General features: G+C 47.5%; 1 protein-coding gene across 2 annotated transcripts in view; it reads right to left on the minus strand.

Moving 5' to 3' along the window:
• Positions 1-661: 661 nt before the first annotated feature.
• The window catches only part of PRPF40B (pre-mRNA processing factor 40 homolog B), a 30,882-nt gene continuing 16,598 nt past the window's right edge, over positions 662-14,945 (minus strand). Inside the window, exons 16-27 of one of the 2 annotated variants that reach the window (XM_081935002.1) lie at positions 14,467-14,617; positions 13,461-13,594; positions 9,666-9,780; positions 8,779-8,870; positions 8,204-8,320; positions 6,496-6,633; positions 5,541-5,636; positions 5,146-5,226; positions 3,573-3,675; positions 2,624-2,685; positions 1,869-1,997; positions 662-1,398 (exon numbers count right to left, since the gene is read on the minus strand). In XM_081935002.1, coding sequence (XP_081791128.1) covers positions 1,306-1,398; positions 1,869-1,997; positions 2,624-2,685; positions 3,573-3,675; positions 5,146-5,226; positions 5,541-5,636; positions 6,496-6,633; positions 8,204-8,320; positions 8,779-8,870; positions 9,666-9,780; positions 13,461-13,594; positions 14,467-14,617 — 1,311 coding nt within the window. In that variant the 3' untranslated portion in view covers positions 662-1,305. Of the gene's footprint in view, positions 1,399-1,868; positions 1,998-2,623; positions 2,686-3,572; positions 3,676-5,145; positions 5,227-5,540; positions 5,637-6,495; positions 6,634-8,203; positions 8,321-8,778; positions 8,871-9,665; positions 9,781-13,460; positions 13,631-14,466; positions 14,618-14,945 lie in introns of both variants that reach the window. The other variant, XM_081935001.1, reaches the window with a different exon arrangement.

Below are 14,945 nucleotides of genomic sequence, written 5' to 3' on the forward strand. Positions count from 1 at the left end.
GCCAAATGGATTATGTCTGTGTGCCTTGGGAAAGTTACTAAAAGGGTCAGATCCAGGCCTCAACACCCCACCCAATCTCTGAATATATTTTGAATTTCTTGAGATTCCTGAGTATACTTTGAAAAGAGGCCTGAAATTCTCTGGCGTCACTTTTACTTAAGATCACCTTCTCCAAACCAGAGATGGCAGCCATAATCTAGTCGATTGGGAAGTCAATTTTTGAGAAAAAGCTTTTCTGGTTTATGAAAAAGAAATCGTAAGGGAAACAAGTTGTGGAAATAATCTAAGTGAACGTAATAAATTGTAGTACAAGGTTATAAATACGGACGTATGGCATCCATCAGTTAAAAATGTGGAAATCAGCAATCTGATCAGCATTTGTATCTTGTTTATTCACACAATGATTATGAATGAATCTCATAATATACACTCAGCATGGCTACTTTGCCACACGTACCAACTTAGGATATTTGCATATCCTCTCTTCCCTTTTTTTGATATATACCTGCCAGCAAACCTTCAAGTCCTCTGTTATTTGGGGGGATTAGAGGCACCATAGATCCAGTCCAATAGGTTATGAAAATACTCTTTTGAGGGTTCCCCCCCCCCCCTAAAATCATTTGGAACCAATATAAACTAATTTTCTACAGGAGGCCACAGATTGGTATTTTCAATCCAGATTTATTATAAATATTGTTTGAAAAATTCCATTAAATCCTTAACTCACGAGGGGAGACTGCAACCAGGGAAAAGGATCCAATCACAGTGATAACCTTCCAGAAGATCATGTAGCCTATTCCTGTCTCCAGATTAGACAAGACTCATGCTGTATCTTAGCTGTTTCCTGCCGCCATTTTGCATCTAGGCCAAAGGAGGCTCTGAGCTAGTGTGGCCCTGCTGAAGTCTTGACTGGAGACAGACATCATTCATTCTGGTGCTCAGATGTAATTCCCTCGTTCCTCTGCTGGATGATCCCAAGAGCCGGGTTTCAATTTTGGTGATGCCCTCCAGATCCACAAGGGACACCTGAACTTTCCTCCCTGTCCTGATGTTTGACGTAGACTGGTGGTGTCGCTGGAGATGACTGCTGCCAACGGGCAGGAGCAGCTGCTTCCCTCTTAGAAGCAGGTGAACGTAATGAAGAAGACTTTGTGACCCAACGTGCGGGGTCCAGCAAGAGCAGTGCATACGCTTGGCTTGGATGCCACCAAGGCTAAAAACAAGGCAGAGTTGCCACAGGAACAAGGACTGAATGCTTCTCATACAATGGTGTAGAGGGGTGCCTCAAAAGAGGCAGGGGGTCAATTACTGGTCACCCAGTTGCTGCAGCAGAGTCCGACGCCGACGTTCCAGCTCCCCTTCGCTCAGCTCCTCGCTCTCTGAGGTGTCCCAACCACTCTGACAGCAGAAAGAAGGCAGGTAAGAACCCCTCATCCAGCCTTCCCTCCAAGCCTTTCTTTTTTTCTATCTTCCTCCATCCTCCATGTCCTAAAGCAGTGATGAGCAATTCCCTTTATATGGCCCCTAGAGCCCCAAGAGAATCGAGACTGCTGAAAACAGAGAGCAGTTCTTGCCATTTTGAGGATGAAATCTCCTAAAACAGACATATCACTACATTTTAAAAAAAAAATTGAAGCCATATCTCTTCCCCAAATCCCACCCTAAATCGTCCCACCTATTTGTGGTGTTCAATTCCCCACCCCAAAAGGGTTAGGACAGGGCTGGGGAACTATGGTCCTTTTATGACGTGTGGACTTCAACTCCCAGAATTCCATGCTGGCTCAGTTCCCCACACCTCTGGGTTAGGAGAAGCCATTCCTGGGCTGGGATTCTGTTCGGTTCCCCCCCACCCCCCGCCGAAGTCTCACCCGCTCCCTCCGAGTGCCCCGGGGAGGGGAGTGGCCCCTCCCCTCAGGTCGCAGAGGTGCCTTCCCTCGCTCCCACTCTTCTGCCCGGCTTGGCTCCTTCTTGTGCTCAGCTTCGCTTTCAGGGCTGTTCTGTAAAAGAAACGGTTTGCAGGGTGGGAGGAGCCTGGCAGGAGGGGGCCTGGGTGACTGGCCCATTTGGTGACACGAGGGTAGCACAACCAAGGAAGGCAAGTGAGCCCCCAAGATTGTAAACCAGCAATGCAGACGTTGAGATAAAACCGCAACTGTTTTATCTCAATGTCTGTGCCACAGTACCAAACTGTGCCAGGTGGGTTTGGTGCTGTCTCAGAACAGGTGTACCTTCAGCCCTGGCTGTTCCCTTGAATCCCCAGATAGTTTACCTGCTCCTCAGGGGTGAAATCCAGCAGGTTCTGAATTTGGAGAAACGGTAGCGGAAATTTTGAGTAGTTCGGAGAACTGGCAAATACCACCTCTGGCTGGCCCCAGAGTGGGGAGAGAATGGGGATTTTGCAGCATCCTCCCCCTGCCACTCCCACCAAGCCACGCCCACAGAACCAGCAGTAAAAAAATTTGAATTTCACCACTGCTGCCCCTACTCTGTGGGTCGAGACGCGTGCGGAGGGAGCTGTCAGGAGAACGCCCCCTTTTTTCCAAGGAGCTTGGCTTTATGTGATTGGTCCTTTTCCATCCGGACCTCTCCCCTTGCCTCCCTTTTGCCGTCACCGCCTACTCACCGACTTGTGCCGTTTCTTCTTGCTCTTCTTCTTCTGCCTCTTGGCACGCCTGGGGCTGTGCTCTGCAGGAAGACAGGAAGTTGTGTGCAGACGGCGAGATGGGGCCGTCCCAGGCTTTCCCTGGGATGACCTCAGCCCATTCCCAGCAGTGATTCCATGGCAGCAGGCCAGAATCTCAGAGTCATCCTGGGAAGGTGGCCGAATATTGGGGGATGGGGTGATGCAGATGCTACCTATCAATTGATTTTTTCTGCTCAAATGAAGGAAGAACAGTTTGCATGCTGCGGGAGCTTCCTCATTTTTACAGTCTCAAGAACACATTGCTGGAAGTTGTATTGGTGAAAAGAATTTTAGCCCGTACTTTTTGGTGAGTTTTAAAACAGGCTAAAATAGGTACGTGACTCTAGTAGTGTTTCCTGGGGTGGGGGTGAGGGTGTTGTCAAATTGGGAGAGCCTGATGAAAATAATGTGTTGTGGGCCCTGCTTCCCCTTTTGAACATCATCTTGGCATTGTGTAGATGTCCCAAATGGACAGAGCTTGCAGAGCTCTGACACCACAAAGCTTTTGTCATTGGGACAAAAAACAAAACAAAAAACACGACAGGAGCCACAGACAACTTTCCTAAGCCTGACGTACCTCTTCCTGTCTTAACTTTCCGTAAGTGTAGTGCAAAATCTGAAAAACACATCCCCAAAACTTACTCCCTGAACTAGCTCTACATCCGCAACGTGGTGCTGTGGCCCTTTGGAGGCTGAAAAATGTATTCTTCAAAAACAGAAAGTGCAACCGCTTAGCAACACGTCCTAAACAAGCCGATGCCCATGGATTTGTTTTATAGCATTTACATGGGTTCCCCCCCCCCCCCCCATACAAAGACTGCTGCTTAGTTTCCCATAAGGACTTCTTTCCTATGGAGCTAGCCAATTTCTCATCCACTCTGAGCCTTACCTGAGTCAGGGGAAGACGAGGCCCCTGAGCCGGCGGATTCCGAGTGGTTTCGTTTCTTGCGCTTGGCTGCTCGGTGGGGATGATCTGAACCCGACTCTGAGCCCTGCACGAGAAAAAGAAGGACTCACCGGGCAGCCACTGCCAGAGGTAGAGTGGACAGAGCCACAGGAAGAAGAAATAAGCCAAAGTGAAGATCAAAGGTATCAAGGAGGAAGAGGAGCAGGAAACGATCAGGCCAAGCTGCTGCATTTTTGAGTTAGTAAGCAGCACAGTCCTACTTCTCAATTTACTATGATCCACCCTGTACGACGGTGGTCAGCACACAGCAGTCATCCCCACACCAGGGAACGTTCTCATTAGAACAGCTTTTCCTCAAGCGAATTTCCTCCAACTCTTGTCAGTCCCCAGTCAAGGTGCCTTAATTCAAAGCTAAACAGCTTCTGATCAAGCTTATCAACCCTTGCCAAGTAAGAGATGAGCCTTCCTGAGGCCTAAGGTGGCACCTCTGGCTTCTTGCCCCTTACCCTACTGCATCCCCCCGCCCCCCATCCCCGGCCCGTGGGTTTTTCTGGCACAGAGGGGTCATCTGGTTTAACATCGGTGAACAGGCTGGAAGAGAAAGCCTGGGGGGGGGGGGGGGGATGGATAAATGCAGTTTCCAATTGAAGCAGAAATGCCATTCCCAACACTGAAAAGGTCAAAGTGCAAAATGCCCCTTTTTACATAGGAGCATTTGGCTTTGAGCCTTTTGGAAGTGCTTCAAGCTCACGACAGGACCGTGTCTCCAGAGCTGTTTCCAGTTGGAGATACTTTCAAGACACTCAAAATAGCCTGACTTGCTTCGGAGACAAGGTGCTTCAAATTCCAAGTGGATGTGATAGAAATGTGGACCTGCAGCACTAGAGGAGGAGGAGGATCTGGCCAACTCAGAGCTTTCCCAGAGAGAGGCCAGGATTAAGAGACTGTGCAGTCCCTAAATTGGAGGGCGGAAGAAGTTCCTCACACACCCTAGAACCTTGATGGTGAAATCTATGGCACACGTTGCCCCAGCTCAGCTCTACTGCGTATTTGTGCGCATCTCCCACTGGCCAGCTGGTTTTGGGGTCTGCCGCACATGCGCAGGGGCAGGGTGGTCATGCACACATGCATGGGGGAAGGGTGCGTGGGGGGGTCACGTGTGCATGTGTGGGAATTGAGCGAGCATGCACAGGGGGCAAGGGGACATGGGGGTCACGCGGGCATATACGGGGCACACACAAGGGGTCACACATGGGGGTCAGGTGCGCGTGGGGTGCATGTGCATTGCATTATGAGGGCGCTTTTGGCATGCAGCAATGAAAAGGTTAGCTATCACTGCCCTAGAAATTCCCAGGATATATCTAGTAGCTTAGAAGTTACAGCTTTAGTTCGGCAAGATTCTGTCAGGATTTACTTTGGCAAGATTTGGTGCAAGCAAATAAAGGACTGGGCTCAATTGTGGCTTAGTTTAAAGCCCAGGGGAATCCAGCCGCCTATGACCAACATTTTTTTTTAATTTGCATACTCCGTTGAGTCTGTTCTCCCCAAATCTCACCGAGGCAGAGTGCTTGCGATGGTGTTTCTTTGGCTTCTTGGCATGCTTCTTGGCCTTGGTGTGGAAATGCTGACACTCACTCTGGGGAAAAAGGAGGACCGGGTTACTTGGGCCCCTTTGGAATGTGGCCTTCCCAGCCACTATCTTCTCTTCCCCTAAACTCCGCTGAAGATGTGACCTAGCCTGGTAATGAAACGTTTGGAATCCAACCCACAAGCTCAGAGAATGACTCTCCACCCTCATCCCTACACCAGAGCTACAGCCACCATCGCAAACTATCTTCTCTATCCTCCTCAAGGTCAACTCTACTTACTAGTGCCATGAGGTTTCAAGCAGATCCCTTGCTGGGATTCAACTGCTCCGCCAGACCCAAACACGAAACAGGTACTGCTCACCTCCAGCAACTGCAGGAATTCACGGAAGAGGCGGATCCGTTCTGATTCGAGTGTGATCTGCTCAAAGGCAATATTGTTGACAAACCGCTCTCTGACCTGACCAAGAATAAGAAGCACATAGTCACAGCCTTTCCTGGAGTATGTAAGATTTGGGGGTGGGCTTGTCATGGGATTTCCAATCTTACTGATGGCAGCAGGCCCCCACCACTGTATTCAGATACAAACGTTTCAAGGGATACATACCATATTTTTCAAAGTATAAGACGCACCTAGCTTTTGGGGAGGAAAACAAGAATTTTTTTTTGCTGAAACTGAAACAGGCTGTTTGCTGCAAGGAGGCAAATTGCTAGGCGGCAGAGGCCAAAGGTGTGGGGGTGGGGGGCTACATTCGGGGTATAAGACCCACTCAAATTTTTACCCTTTTTTTTGGGGGGGGGGGAGTGTGTCTTATACTCTGAAAAATACGGTAATTGGTGACAGACCTCGGAAACCAACTCATTCCCAAACCACATGCTGTTAGAAGAAGTTAAAATTTCTTTGTGAGTCCCTGGCAAAAGAAGTTGACACCTTTGGGCCTAAGCCACTGTTTTGCTACTTGCTCACTCAAACATGGCAGGACATTTCCAATTTCTCTTAAGTTGGTTTGGATAGAAGCATCCACTGTTTTGAGACAAAGTTACAGATCAACCTGCTCCAAAAATGAGGCTGGCAAGTACATCCTTGTAGGAATCTTGCCTCCTTAGGCTGGCTTTCCTCCACTAAGGAGGCACCCAGAAGCAGAGGGGTGGGTTTCTCCAAGTGTGGTTAGATGCACATGTCCTAATGCCAAAAGATACATTCAACAGTTGGACCGATTCTTCTATTATTATTTATATCTAATCTACCATCCTCTTCCTTTAGCATTCATTTGACCCTCGGCTGGAAAACCTGCCCTGCAAGGAGCAGAAGATCTCACCTCATCCCAGGGGGTATTGGGCTCTAGAGGAGGAGCTGCCTGACGCAACATACTCTTGAAGGCGGCCTCCTTCCGCCGCATCTTCCGGGTTTCCTCCTTTTCCCGCTCACGCTCCCATGCCTCAGCCTTTTCCAGCAGCTGGGGGGGTGGAGGTGGGGGTGGGAAGGCAAAAGGAGAGAATGATCACCACAGAACATTCCTGTCACTAAAAATATCCCCTCAGTGGTTTAACAGCCTCTTCGTTTTATTTCATTTATTTAAATCCCGCCTTTATTACTTTTACAAATGACCCAATGTAGTGAACTGATCCAACATACCTTCCCCCTCCTGTTTTCCCCACAACAAGAACCCTGTGAGGTGAGTTAAGTGGGGAATGAGTGACTGGCCCAAAGTCACCCAGCTGGTTTTCATGGCTAAGGTGGGATGAGAACTCAGTGTCTCCTGGTTTCTAGCCTGGTGCCTTAGACATTAGGCCAGGGGTATCCAAACTTGGGAACTTTAAGACTTGTGGACTTCAACTCCCAGAATTCCCCAGCCAGCATGGGGAATTCTGGAAGTTGAAGTCCACAAGTCTTAAAGTTCCCAAGTTTGGACACCCCTGCATTAGGCCAAACTGCTTCTTGTTCACAAACCTGCCCCTCCCTGGATTTACCTGACCAGCTTTTGTTAAAGCAGCCATCAGCTTTTCTGTCTGCAGTTCGCTTACTTGTAAAGAAGGCCTTTCTTCCAACTGGATTGACCCCCGAATGCCCAGCTGCCACACGGGGTGACTCCTCCGCCCCAGCATTGTTAGACACAGAAGAGAGACGCCCCCCCAACAAACATACATCTATTTCAATATGACAGGGGATATATGCCTATGGAGAGTCTCAGTCAGCCAGGTCACGGTTGTCCCAAAGGTGCTTTTTCAAGAGGCAACTGGACTTCCTTTGTTTTTCTTTGGAGACATTTCTCTTCTCCTCCAAGAAACGTCTTCAGAAGCGAAATACACTATATTGCCAAAAGTATTCGCTCGCCTGCCTTTACTCGCATATGAACTTACAGTATTTAACCTGTGGTTATGTCTTCCCGACTGAATTGCTGTTAGTGTTCCCACCCCCCTTTGGATTCATTGTTGAGTCACTGACACTGCATTAGTGCCCATAATGTGGCTAGATATTTCCTTAGTCTACTCCATGCTTCATTCGTTTTTATTACCCTACAGATGCATATCAGTTATAACGTGACTTCTCCAACTTAATGACTTTTTTTCCATTATGCTTTGTGCTAATTATAGTTAGCCTGGATTTTATCAGACTGATTTTCATTTATCTGTTCTGTATTAATATGAGTACTGGGTTGAGAATTTGTACCAACATCCATTAGACATCAGTCAGCCGAGATCTGGAGCAAGCGGCATGTCCGTGTGGGAAGGCATGGGGCAGGCAGAGGTTGAGGGGAGCAGGTAGTCCTGCACGTAGCTGGGTTCTATGGTATCTAAAGCTTTAAAGGCAATAACCAGGAAACTTGAATTGCACCTGAACATCTATTGGGAGCCAATATAAGTTCACATGCGAGTAAAAGCAGGTGAGCGAATACCTTTGGCAATATAGTGTATCTTCGAAGAAAAACAAGGAAGTCCAGTTGCCCTTTGAAAAAGCACCTTTGGGACATGGCAGGGGTGAGTCACCAAGGTGACGAACATAGGATCCCACCCTGCCCCACTCACACTGTTGAAAGTTAACTTTATGTTGCCAGCATCCAGCGTGGCAGCACGCTTGTCAAAACTGATGACATGAGCAAAGTCCTCAAAGGTTGTATTTATTTCCACGCTGAAGCTCCGGTCCTGCCAAGGAGAGAAGAAAGGGAAAAGGAGAGAGGCAGGAGAAGGCCATGGTTAAACTTTCTCTCCTTCAGAGCCCCGTTGTTTACTTCTAAAACATTAGGAATCAAGGAATGCTAAAGTAAACCCGCTATAGACTTTTAATATTTTTAAGGGTTCTCTGAAAAGATCTTTTCTCTGGATCAGGGGCTGGAATTGCAGATCAGCTCCAGTCCCCCTTGCCCGCTTTTATTTTAAAGCAAATGCAAGCCTCAGAATGTGAACAGACCTCTGCCCTGTAAAAAAACAAAAGATGCTTCAAAGGGAATGTCTTACGGTTCTCCCAAAAATGATGATGGTGGAGCTCAGAAGGGCCCCAGCTAACTGGAATCACAGAGAGAGACATAATTCCCTCCAGGGAAAAAGCTTTGCATGCAAAAGTATTTCTACCCCATATTCAGTTGTTAACTTTCCAGCCGCACCTTGAGAATATCCTTGATGATCTTTTTTTCGTCATGGAACCGGGCCTTCAGATCTTCAACGTAGAATTTAAAGAGGTCGAGCGGGGTGGAGCCTGTGAATAGAAGAGCAGCAGGAAGTAGCCCTTGCATGCATTATCAGCGCTGGGCGCAAAGAAGATGGAGACTAAAAGACTAAAACATATGAAGAACGGTTGCAGGAACTGGGTATGTTTAGCTTAAGAGAAAGAAGGACTAGGGGAGACATGATAGCAGTGTTCCAATATCTCAGGGGTTGCCACATAGAAGAGGGAGTCTAGCTATTCTCCAAGGCACCTGAGGGTAGGACAAGATGCAATGGGCGGAAATTAATCAAGGAGAGAAGCAACCTAGAACTGAGGAGAAATTTCCTGACAGTTAGAACAATTAATCAGTGGAACAGCTTGCCTCCAGAAGTTGTGAATGCCCCAACACTGGAAGTCTTTAAGAAGATGTTGGATAGCCATTTGTCTGAGGTGGTGTAGGGTTTCCTGCCTAGGCAGGGGGTTGGACTAGAAGACCTCAAAGGTCCCTTCCAACTCTGCTATTGTATTGTATTGTATTGTAAGATCCGCCTACCAAGTTTCCAAGCAGCTTCCAGAGCTTCTTAGATTTGGGGCCCAGGGGGAATATAAGGCCTTCATTTCATTGAAACTAAGCATGGTCCAATGCTTGGTTGAAAAATTACCCTAACGTGTCCATCAGTTTAAGTTACAGGATAGAAAGCAGGATACGAAGTAGAATAAACGAGCAATACACGATCAACAATGCTATCTGAAGCAAAAGAAATTGTCCACGCCTCCTATTCCTCTATTACTTATCCCACTTGGAAAGTCGGCAAACAGAAACTTGCACTGCCTGAGGCTGCTTACCAGGCTGGCCCAACATGTTGGCAAAGCGTCGGTCGGTGCTGAGGAAGGGATACAGCTCCATCCAAGTGGACATGGAGTGAAGGCGCCCGCTTTCGTGAAGCTCGTCCAAGAAGGCCTGAGCAAGAAGCAGCCTGGTTATTCTACGATAGAGTGAGAGAGATCAGGGAGTCAGCCCCTCCCCCAGTCACAGGCCCTGCCAGGGAGGCCATGTGCCCCAAAGCAGGCCCTGAAGCCCACCTCCCTCTGCCCTGACACCGAGGTTTCTTCAAAGACTTCCTTCCCTCTACCCTTCCAACGCCCATCTGGAAACTCAAAACAGTTCAGATACCCTACAGCCCTCCATATACAGTATGAAGGAGGGAAGGAAAAAGCAGGAAGCAAAGACACTGGGATGAACTGCAAAATTTGACTTGAGAAGTACAAGTTATTAAAAAGCTAGCGTCAGACCTTTGCCCACAGTTCCTGGAAAACTTACACTCCTGTGTTCCAGCCTCTTTATCAAACTTTCCTGGAGACTTCTGGACAATTATTGTGCAATTTGCCTATAAAGTATGCCATTTTCCAGAGTGTCCAGACAATACGGTGAGCACAGAACCCATATTTTTACACTGATGCATCTGCCATGCTCTACTCTCATTTTAAGTACAGGTAGTGCTCCACAATTGAGTCCCAAATTTCCACTGCTAAACAAGGCATTTGTTAAGTGAGTTTTGCCCCCATTTTACAACCTTTCTTGCCATAATTATTACGTGGATCACTGCAGTTGTTAAGTTAGTAACACAGTTGTTAAATGAATCTGGCTTCCCCATTGACTTTGCTTGTCAGAAGCGAACGCATGACCCTGGGACACTGCAACTGTCATAAATATGAACCAGTTGCCAAGCAGCCAAATGTTGATCATGTAACTATGGGGATGCTACAGTGGTCAAGTGTGAAAAACGGTCATAAGTGCCATTTTTGGTGCTGTGTTCAGTAAATTCTTACACTCACAAAATGAATGTTTGTAAGTGAGGATTACCTGCGATTGAAAAAATGATAGCAAGAGAAATCCATCGTGCAGCATTCCAGGAGGCACAAAAAACGTGAGAAAATAGGACGGATGAATTGTACTGGAATGATCATCACGTATGAGGATGAAGTGACTCTTTTTTTCTACCACAACAACGCTCAGCCAGTGTGTCCAACGATTACTAAAAGTTGTTGTTCAGGGATATCTAGGGCAGACATTGGCGTTTTATGGGTCCCAGGCTTTGACTGTCCCTGCCCAGCCCACGTGAGATCAATCGGAAATTAGCAATCAAATGCGAATAAGGATACCCTACGCGACTCCACATTTTCAGTCTTCTCGTAGCATGTACATTCTTAGCAGTAGCAGCTAATTCAAACCATAGAATGTGCTGCTTTTCATAAAGTGATAAAATTAATATTGAGCAGAATTAAGTTCAGCCTATTAGTTCAGCCCTCGGTAACAGGCCCAGTTTCTCATGCTGCCTCTTGAAAAAATTAATTGCCCACCCGATTCACGGGGTCACACTTGTCTCCCTTTATTGTATCACTTGCGGTGCTCTATTGGGACTTTTATCATCATCATCCTCTTTTAATGACCCCATAATCCCTTGCAGGGTGGAGTCTGGGCAACTGAATGGAACTGAGTGTTTACTGGCCGGATGCCCTTCCTGTCGCCAATGCGGAGTTTTTTCTCACAGATATATTCCCAGTGTGCCCAGAGAGAGAAATATCTGCCACTACCTAGGATCAAACTCTATTGGGGCGTTTATGTTCTTCCAAAATCCAAGTACCATATTTTTCGGACTATAAGGAGTATAAGACGCACCATGATTTTGCAGAAGTACATTTTTTTAAAAAAGGTTTTGCACTCTGCATGCCTCCCAAACCCTCTGCAGGCCTCGTTTTTTGCAACAAGAAAAAGGGAGGGCATGAAGAGCTTTGGGAGGCTTATAGAGTGTTCCTCGGGGTTTGGGGGGCAAACACGAGCAATAAATGGTCCGTTTTTCACAAAAATGGGCCAGTTTTTGCAAAAAAAAAAAAAGTGCATGCAGAGCTTTGGGAGGCTTGTAGAGTGCTCCTGGGGGGTAGGGGTGGGGGCACAAACGGCCCATTTTTTGCTCGTGTTTGCCCTCCCCAGCCCTCAGGAGCACTTTGCAAGCCTCCCAAACCCTCTGCATATCCATTTTTGTAAAGGGAGTAGGATTTCAGTAGGCCAAAAATGCTGTATTCGGTGTGTAAGATGCACCCAGATTTTCACTTTTTTTTGAGGGAAAAATATGTGTCTTATACTCTGAAAAATATGGTAATCCTCACACTGGAGCCTATCTGGGCTTTCTCCTCCCTTAAATAAAAGCAACACATTTTCCCAATTTCTCCTGGTGCCTTTTTTTTTCTCATTTGAAGAAAACAATTGGGGGGCGGTGGAAATGGATCAAAAGAGACTCTGCAAATATTGGGAGAAAGGAATAGGAGCATTCTGCAGTAACAGTTCAGGTCTCTGAAACTGATTAGGAAAATGCAAGAAAGTTTTACACAGGGAGTATAAAATGGGCATCAGGATTTATGGGTCCATCTTAACTGTTTATCAGAAGCAAGAATCAGCACTCCACAGGTAATCCTCAACTTACAAGAGTTTAGTGAACATTCGATGTTATAACAGCACTGAAAAAAGTGAGTTATGATCATTTTTCACACTTGCAACAGTTGCAGTGCCCCCAGTCATGTGATCAAAATCCAGGCACTTGGCAACTGACTCGTATTTATGACGGTTGCAGTGTCCCGGGGATCACGTGATCACCTATTGCAACCTTCGGACAAGCACAGTCAACGGGGAAGCCAGGTTCCGTGTCACTAACAACTGCAATGATACATTTAACAACTGTTAGCAAGAAGGGTTGTAAAATGGGGAAAATTTCATTTAACAAATGTTCCACTTAACACAGGGGTGTCCAAACTTAGGAACTTTAAGACTTGTGGACTTCAACTCCCAGAATTCTGGGAGTTGAAGTCCACAAGTCTTAAAGTTCCCAAGTTTGGACACCCCTGGGTTAACAACAGGAATTGTAGGGTCCATTGTGGTCGTAAGTCAAGGACTACCAGTATTTGCCTGTAAATAAAAAAAAGAACCCAAAACATATACAAAACACACTTTGAAATTTGGGAGGCAGGAGAATCTGCAATGATTGTAAAAGGACAGCCCAGGGGAAGAGAGAAGGCTACCCCTGGTTGTGCTGCAAATCTGTTGGAAGGTCCATGAACAAAAACCTGAGATTTTCTGAAGCAGTGTTGGGAACTTTTAAGAAATATGGACTTCCAACTGCCAGAATTCTCCAAGCAGCCAAAATGTGCCACATGGGGACTCCTGGGAGGGGAGGGGCAGGCGGGGCCAGGCAGGAGTGGGATTTGGGTCGGACATGACTTTGCGACTAACAACAGAGGATGAAAAAGGCTGGATCAATCCATTCTCCATTTAGCCCACTATGGGTTGTGACAGCAATAAAATCATTTTCCTATTATTACCTGACGCTTTTAATTAGATTTTCCCAATTTGGGTGCCCTTCTGATACACAGATTCAAATCCTGGAATTTCTCAGTTAACATGCTGAGAATTCTGCAGGTTGACTACATCTTTGGATCCCAAAAGCTTGAAGGTTGCCTCTAATTCTTTCAAGTCTACAAGGCATGGAATCCTTGCCACTGTTCTTGCTCTGCGAGTCAGACCACACGCTTCTTTCCAAGGAATCCCCAGCAAAAGCCTCCTTGGCTCGGGACTGCGATTGCAAATACCTGGAAGGCTTCCCTGTTCTTCCGTTGCTGACGCCTCTCCCGTAATCGACCCCGTTCACGTTCCTCCTCCTCCTCCCTCTCCAAAGTCCGGATGTGTTCCTCAAAGCAGATTAAGGCATCCTCCTTGTCCATGTCTGAAAGAGGGAAAGTTGGGAGCAGGCCAGGCTGGGCTAAGGGATAAAACCATTGGTGACCCGGGAGGAAAAGTACAAGTTTATTCTGCAATGAGAGGTGACGGGGATTCAGGCACAGACAAAGGGCAAGAGAGCATAAGAGAGTCCCCTGAGAATGAAGTCTCTAAGCATGGAAAGTTGTCCTATTTAAGATGGGAAGTTATGGCCCAGCCTGTCAGCAGGGCAGCAGGCAGGCCCAGCGTTTGAAATGTTAGGATGGCTTGTTACGCTTCTAGAATTAAGCTTTTGTGACTTCTAGAAGGCAGCAATGAGATACACTGCCCAAATATGGGTGGGCTTCAAAACTTTTTAGCAAGGGGGTTTCTGCCTGGTTGCTAGATGGCCGTGGCCATGGTTGGTGTGGCCTAGTCGCCCTTCTGCACCATGGCCGGGGGGTGGGGGTGGGGGTGGGGGTGGGGGGTTTGCCCTCCCTGGGCTCCAGAGGCTTTCCTTGAACCTCTGGGAGGGTGAAAACAGCCTCCTCGGGAGACCAGAAATGGGCCTATTTCCAGCCATCCTGAACTTTCAGTAGGCCAGTTTTTCACCCTCCCTGAGCCTCCGTGCGTGTCCTGCCCTTACCTGCAGCCAAAATGTGCCACATGGGGACTCCTGGGAGGGGAGGGGAGGGGCAGGCAGGGCCAGCCAGGAGTGGGATTTGGGGGTTCTCCGAACTGGACAGAATCTTAGCTAGAGGTACTCCCAAACCCCTGCAAACCCCCAGCAGCCCACCTCTGCTTAATGTGAATATACGCTTCCCATAGCATGTAAAGACAAGAGTTAGAAAGGTGAAGGTGGGAGGAACCAGGGAAATGAGATGGTGGAAGAGGACTCACTTTGCAAGTCTTCGTCTTCGGCAAAGCTGGGGTTGTCCATTAGGTACTGCTGGGCCTCAGACCAAGTGGTCTGGAAGCTGACACGGCTCATGCTGTCCAGGATACTCTTCAGGGCCTGAATGTTCCTTTTGCGCAGCTGCTTGGCATGCTCCTGGGTGGGACGGAAGGGGGCAGCATTAATGCTAGGACTGTGGATTTCTGCTTGGAGGTACGGGGCCAAGGGACGGAAGTGTCAGGATGTCCCAGTGCAAACCTCAAGCTTTTTGTAAGTAAGGTCAGACACATACGTGTAAGGGACGGGGGCTTTTGTCAGAACAAGTTTGTAATTCAGGTGAAACTGTGGATTGTGGATCTCTGGGTGTTGGTGGATAGTATCGATCCCAGGAATCTTGGATTTCTTCCCTCAATTTCTGGGAGCAAGTATCAGGATTAGGCTTTCTGCTGTTACTCAGGAAGGAAGGCTATGGAAGAAGGATGAT

Source organism: Natrix helvetica (genome assembly GCF_964273705.1).
Source record: "Natrix helvetica genome assembly, chromosome: 1".
NCBI classification, from domain to species: Eukaryota; Metazoa; Chordata; class Lepidosauria; order Squamata; family Natricidae; genus Natrix; species Natrix helvetica.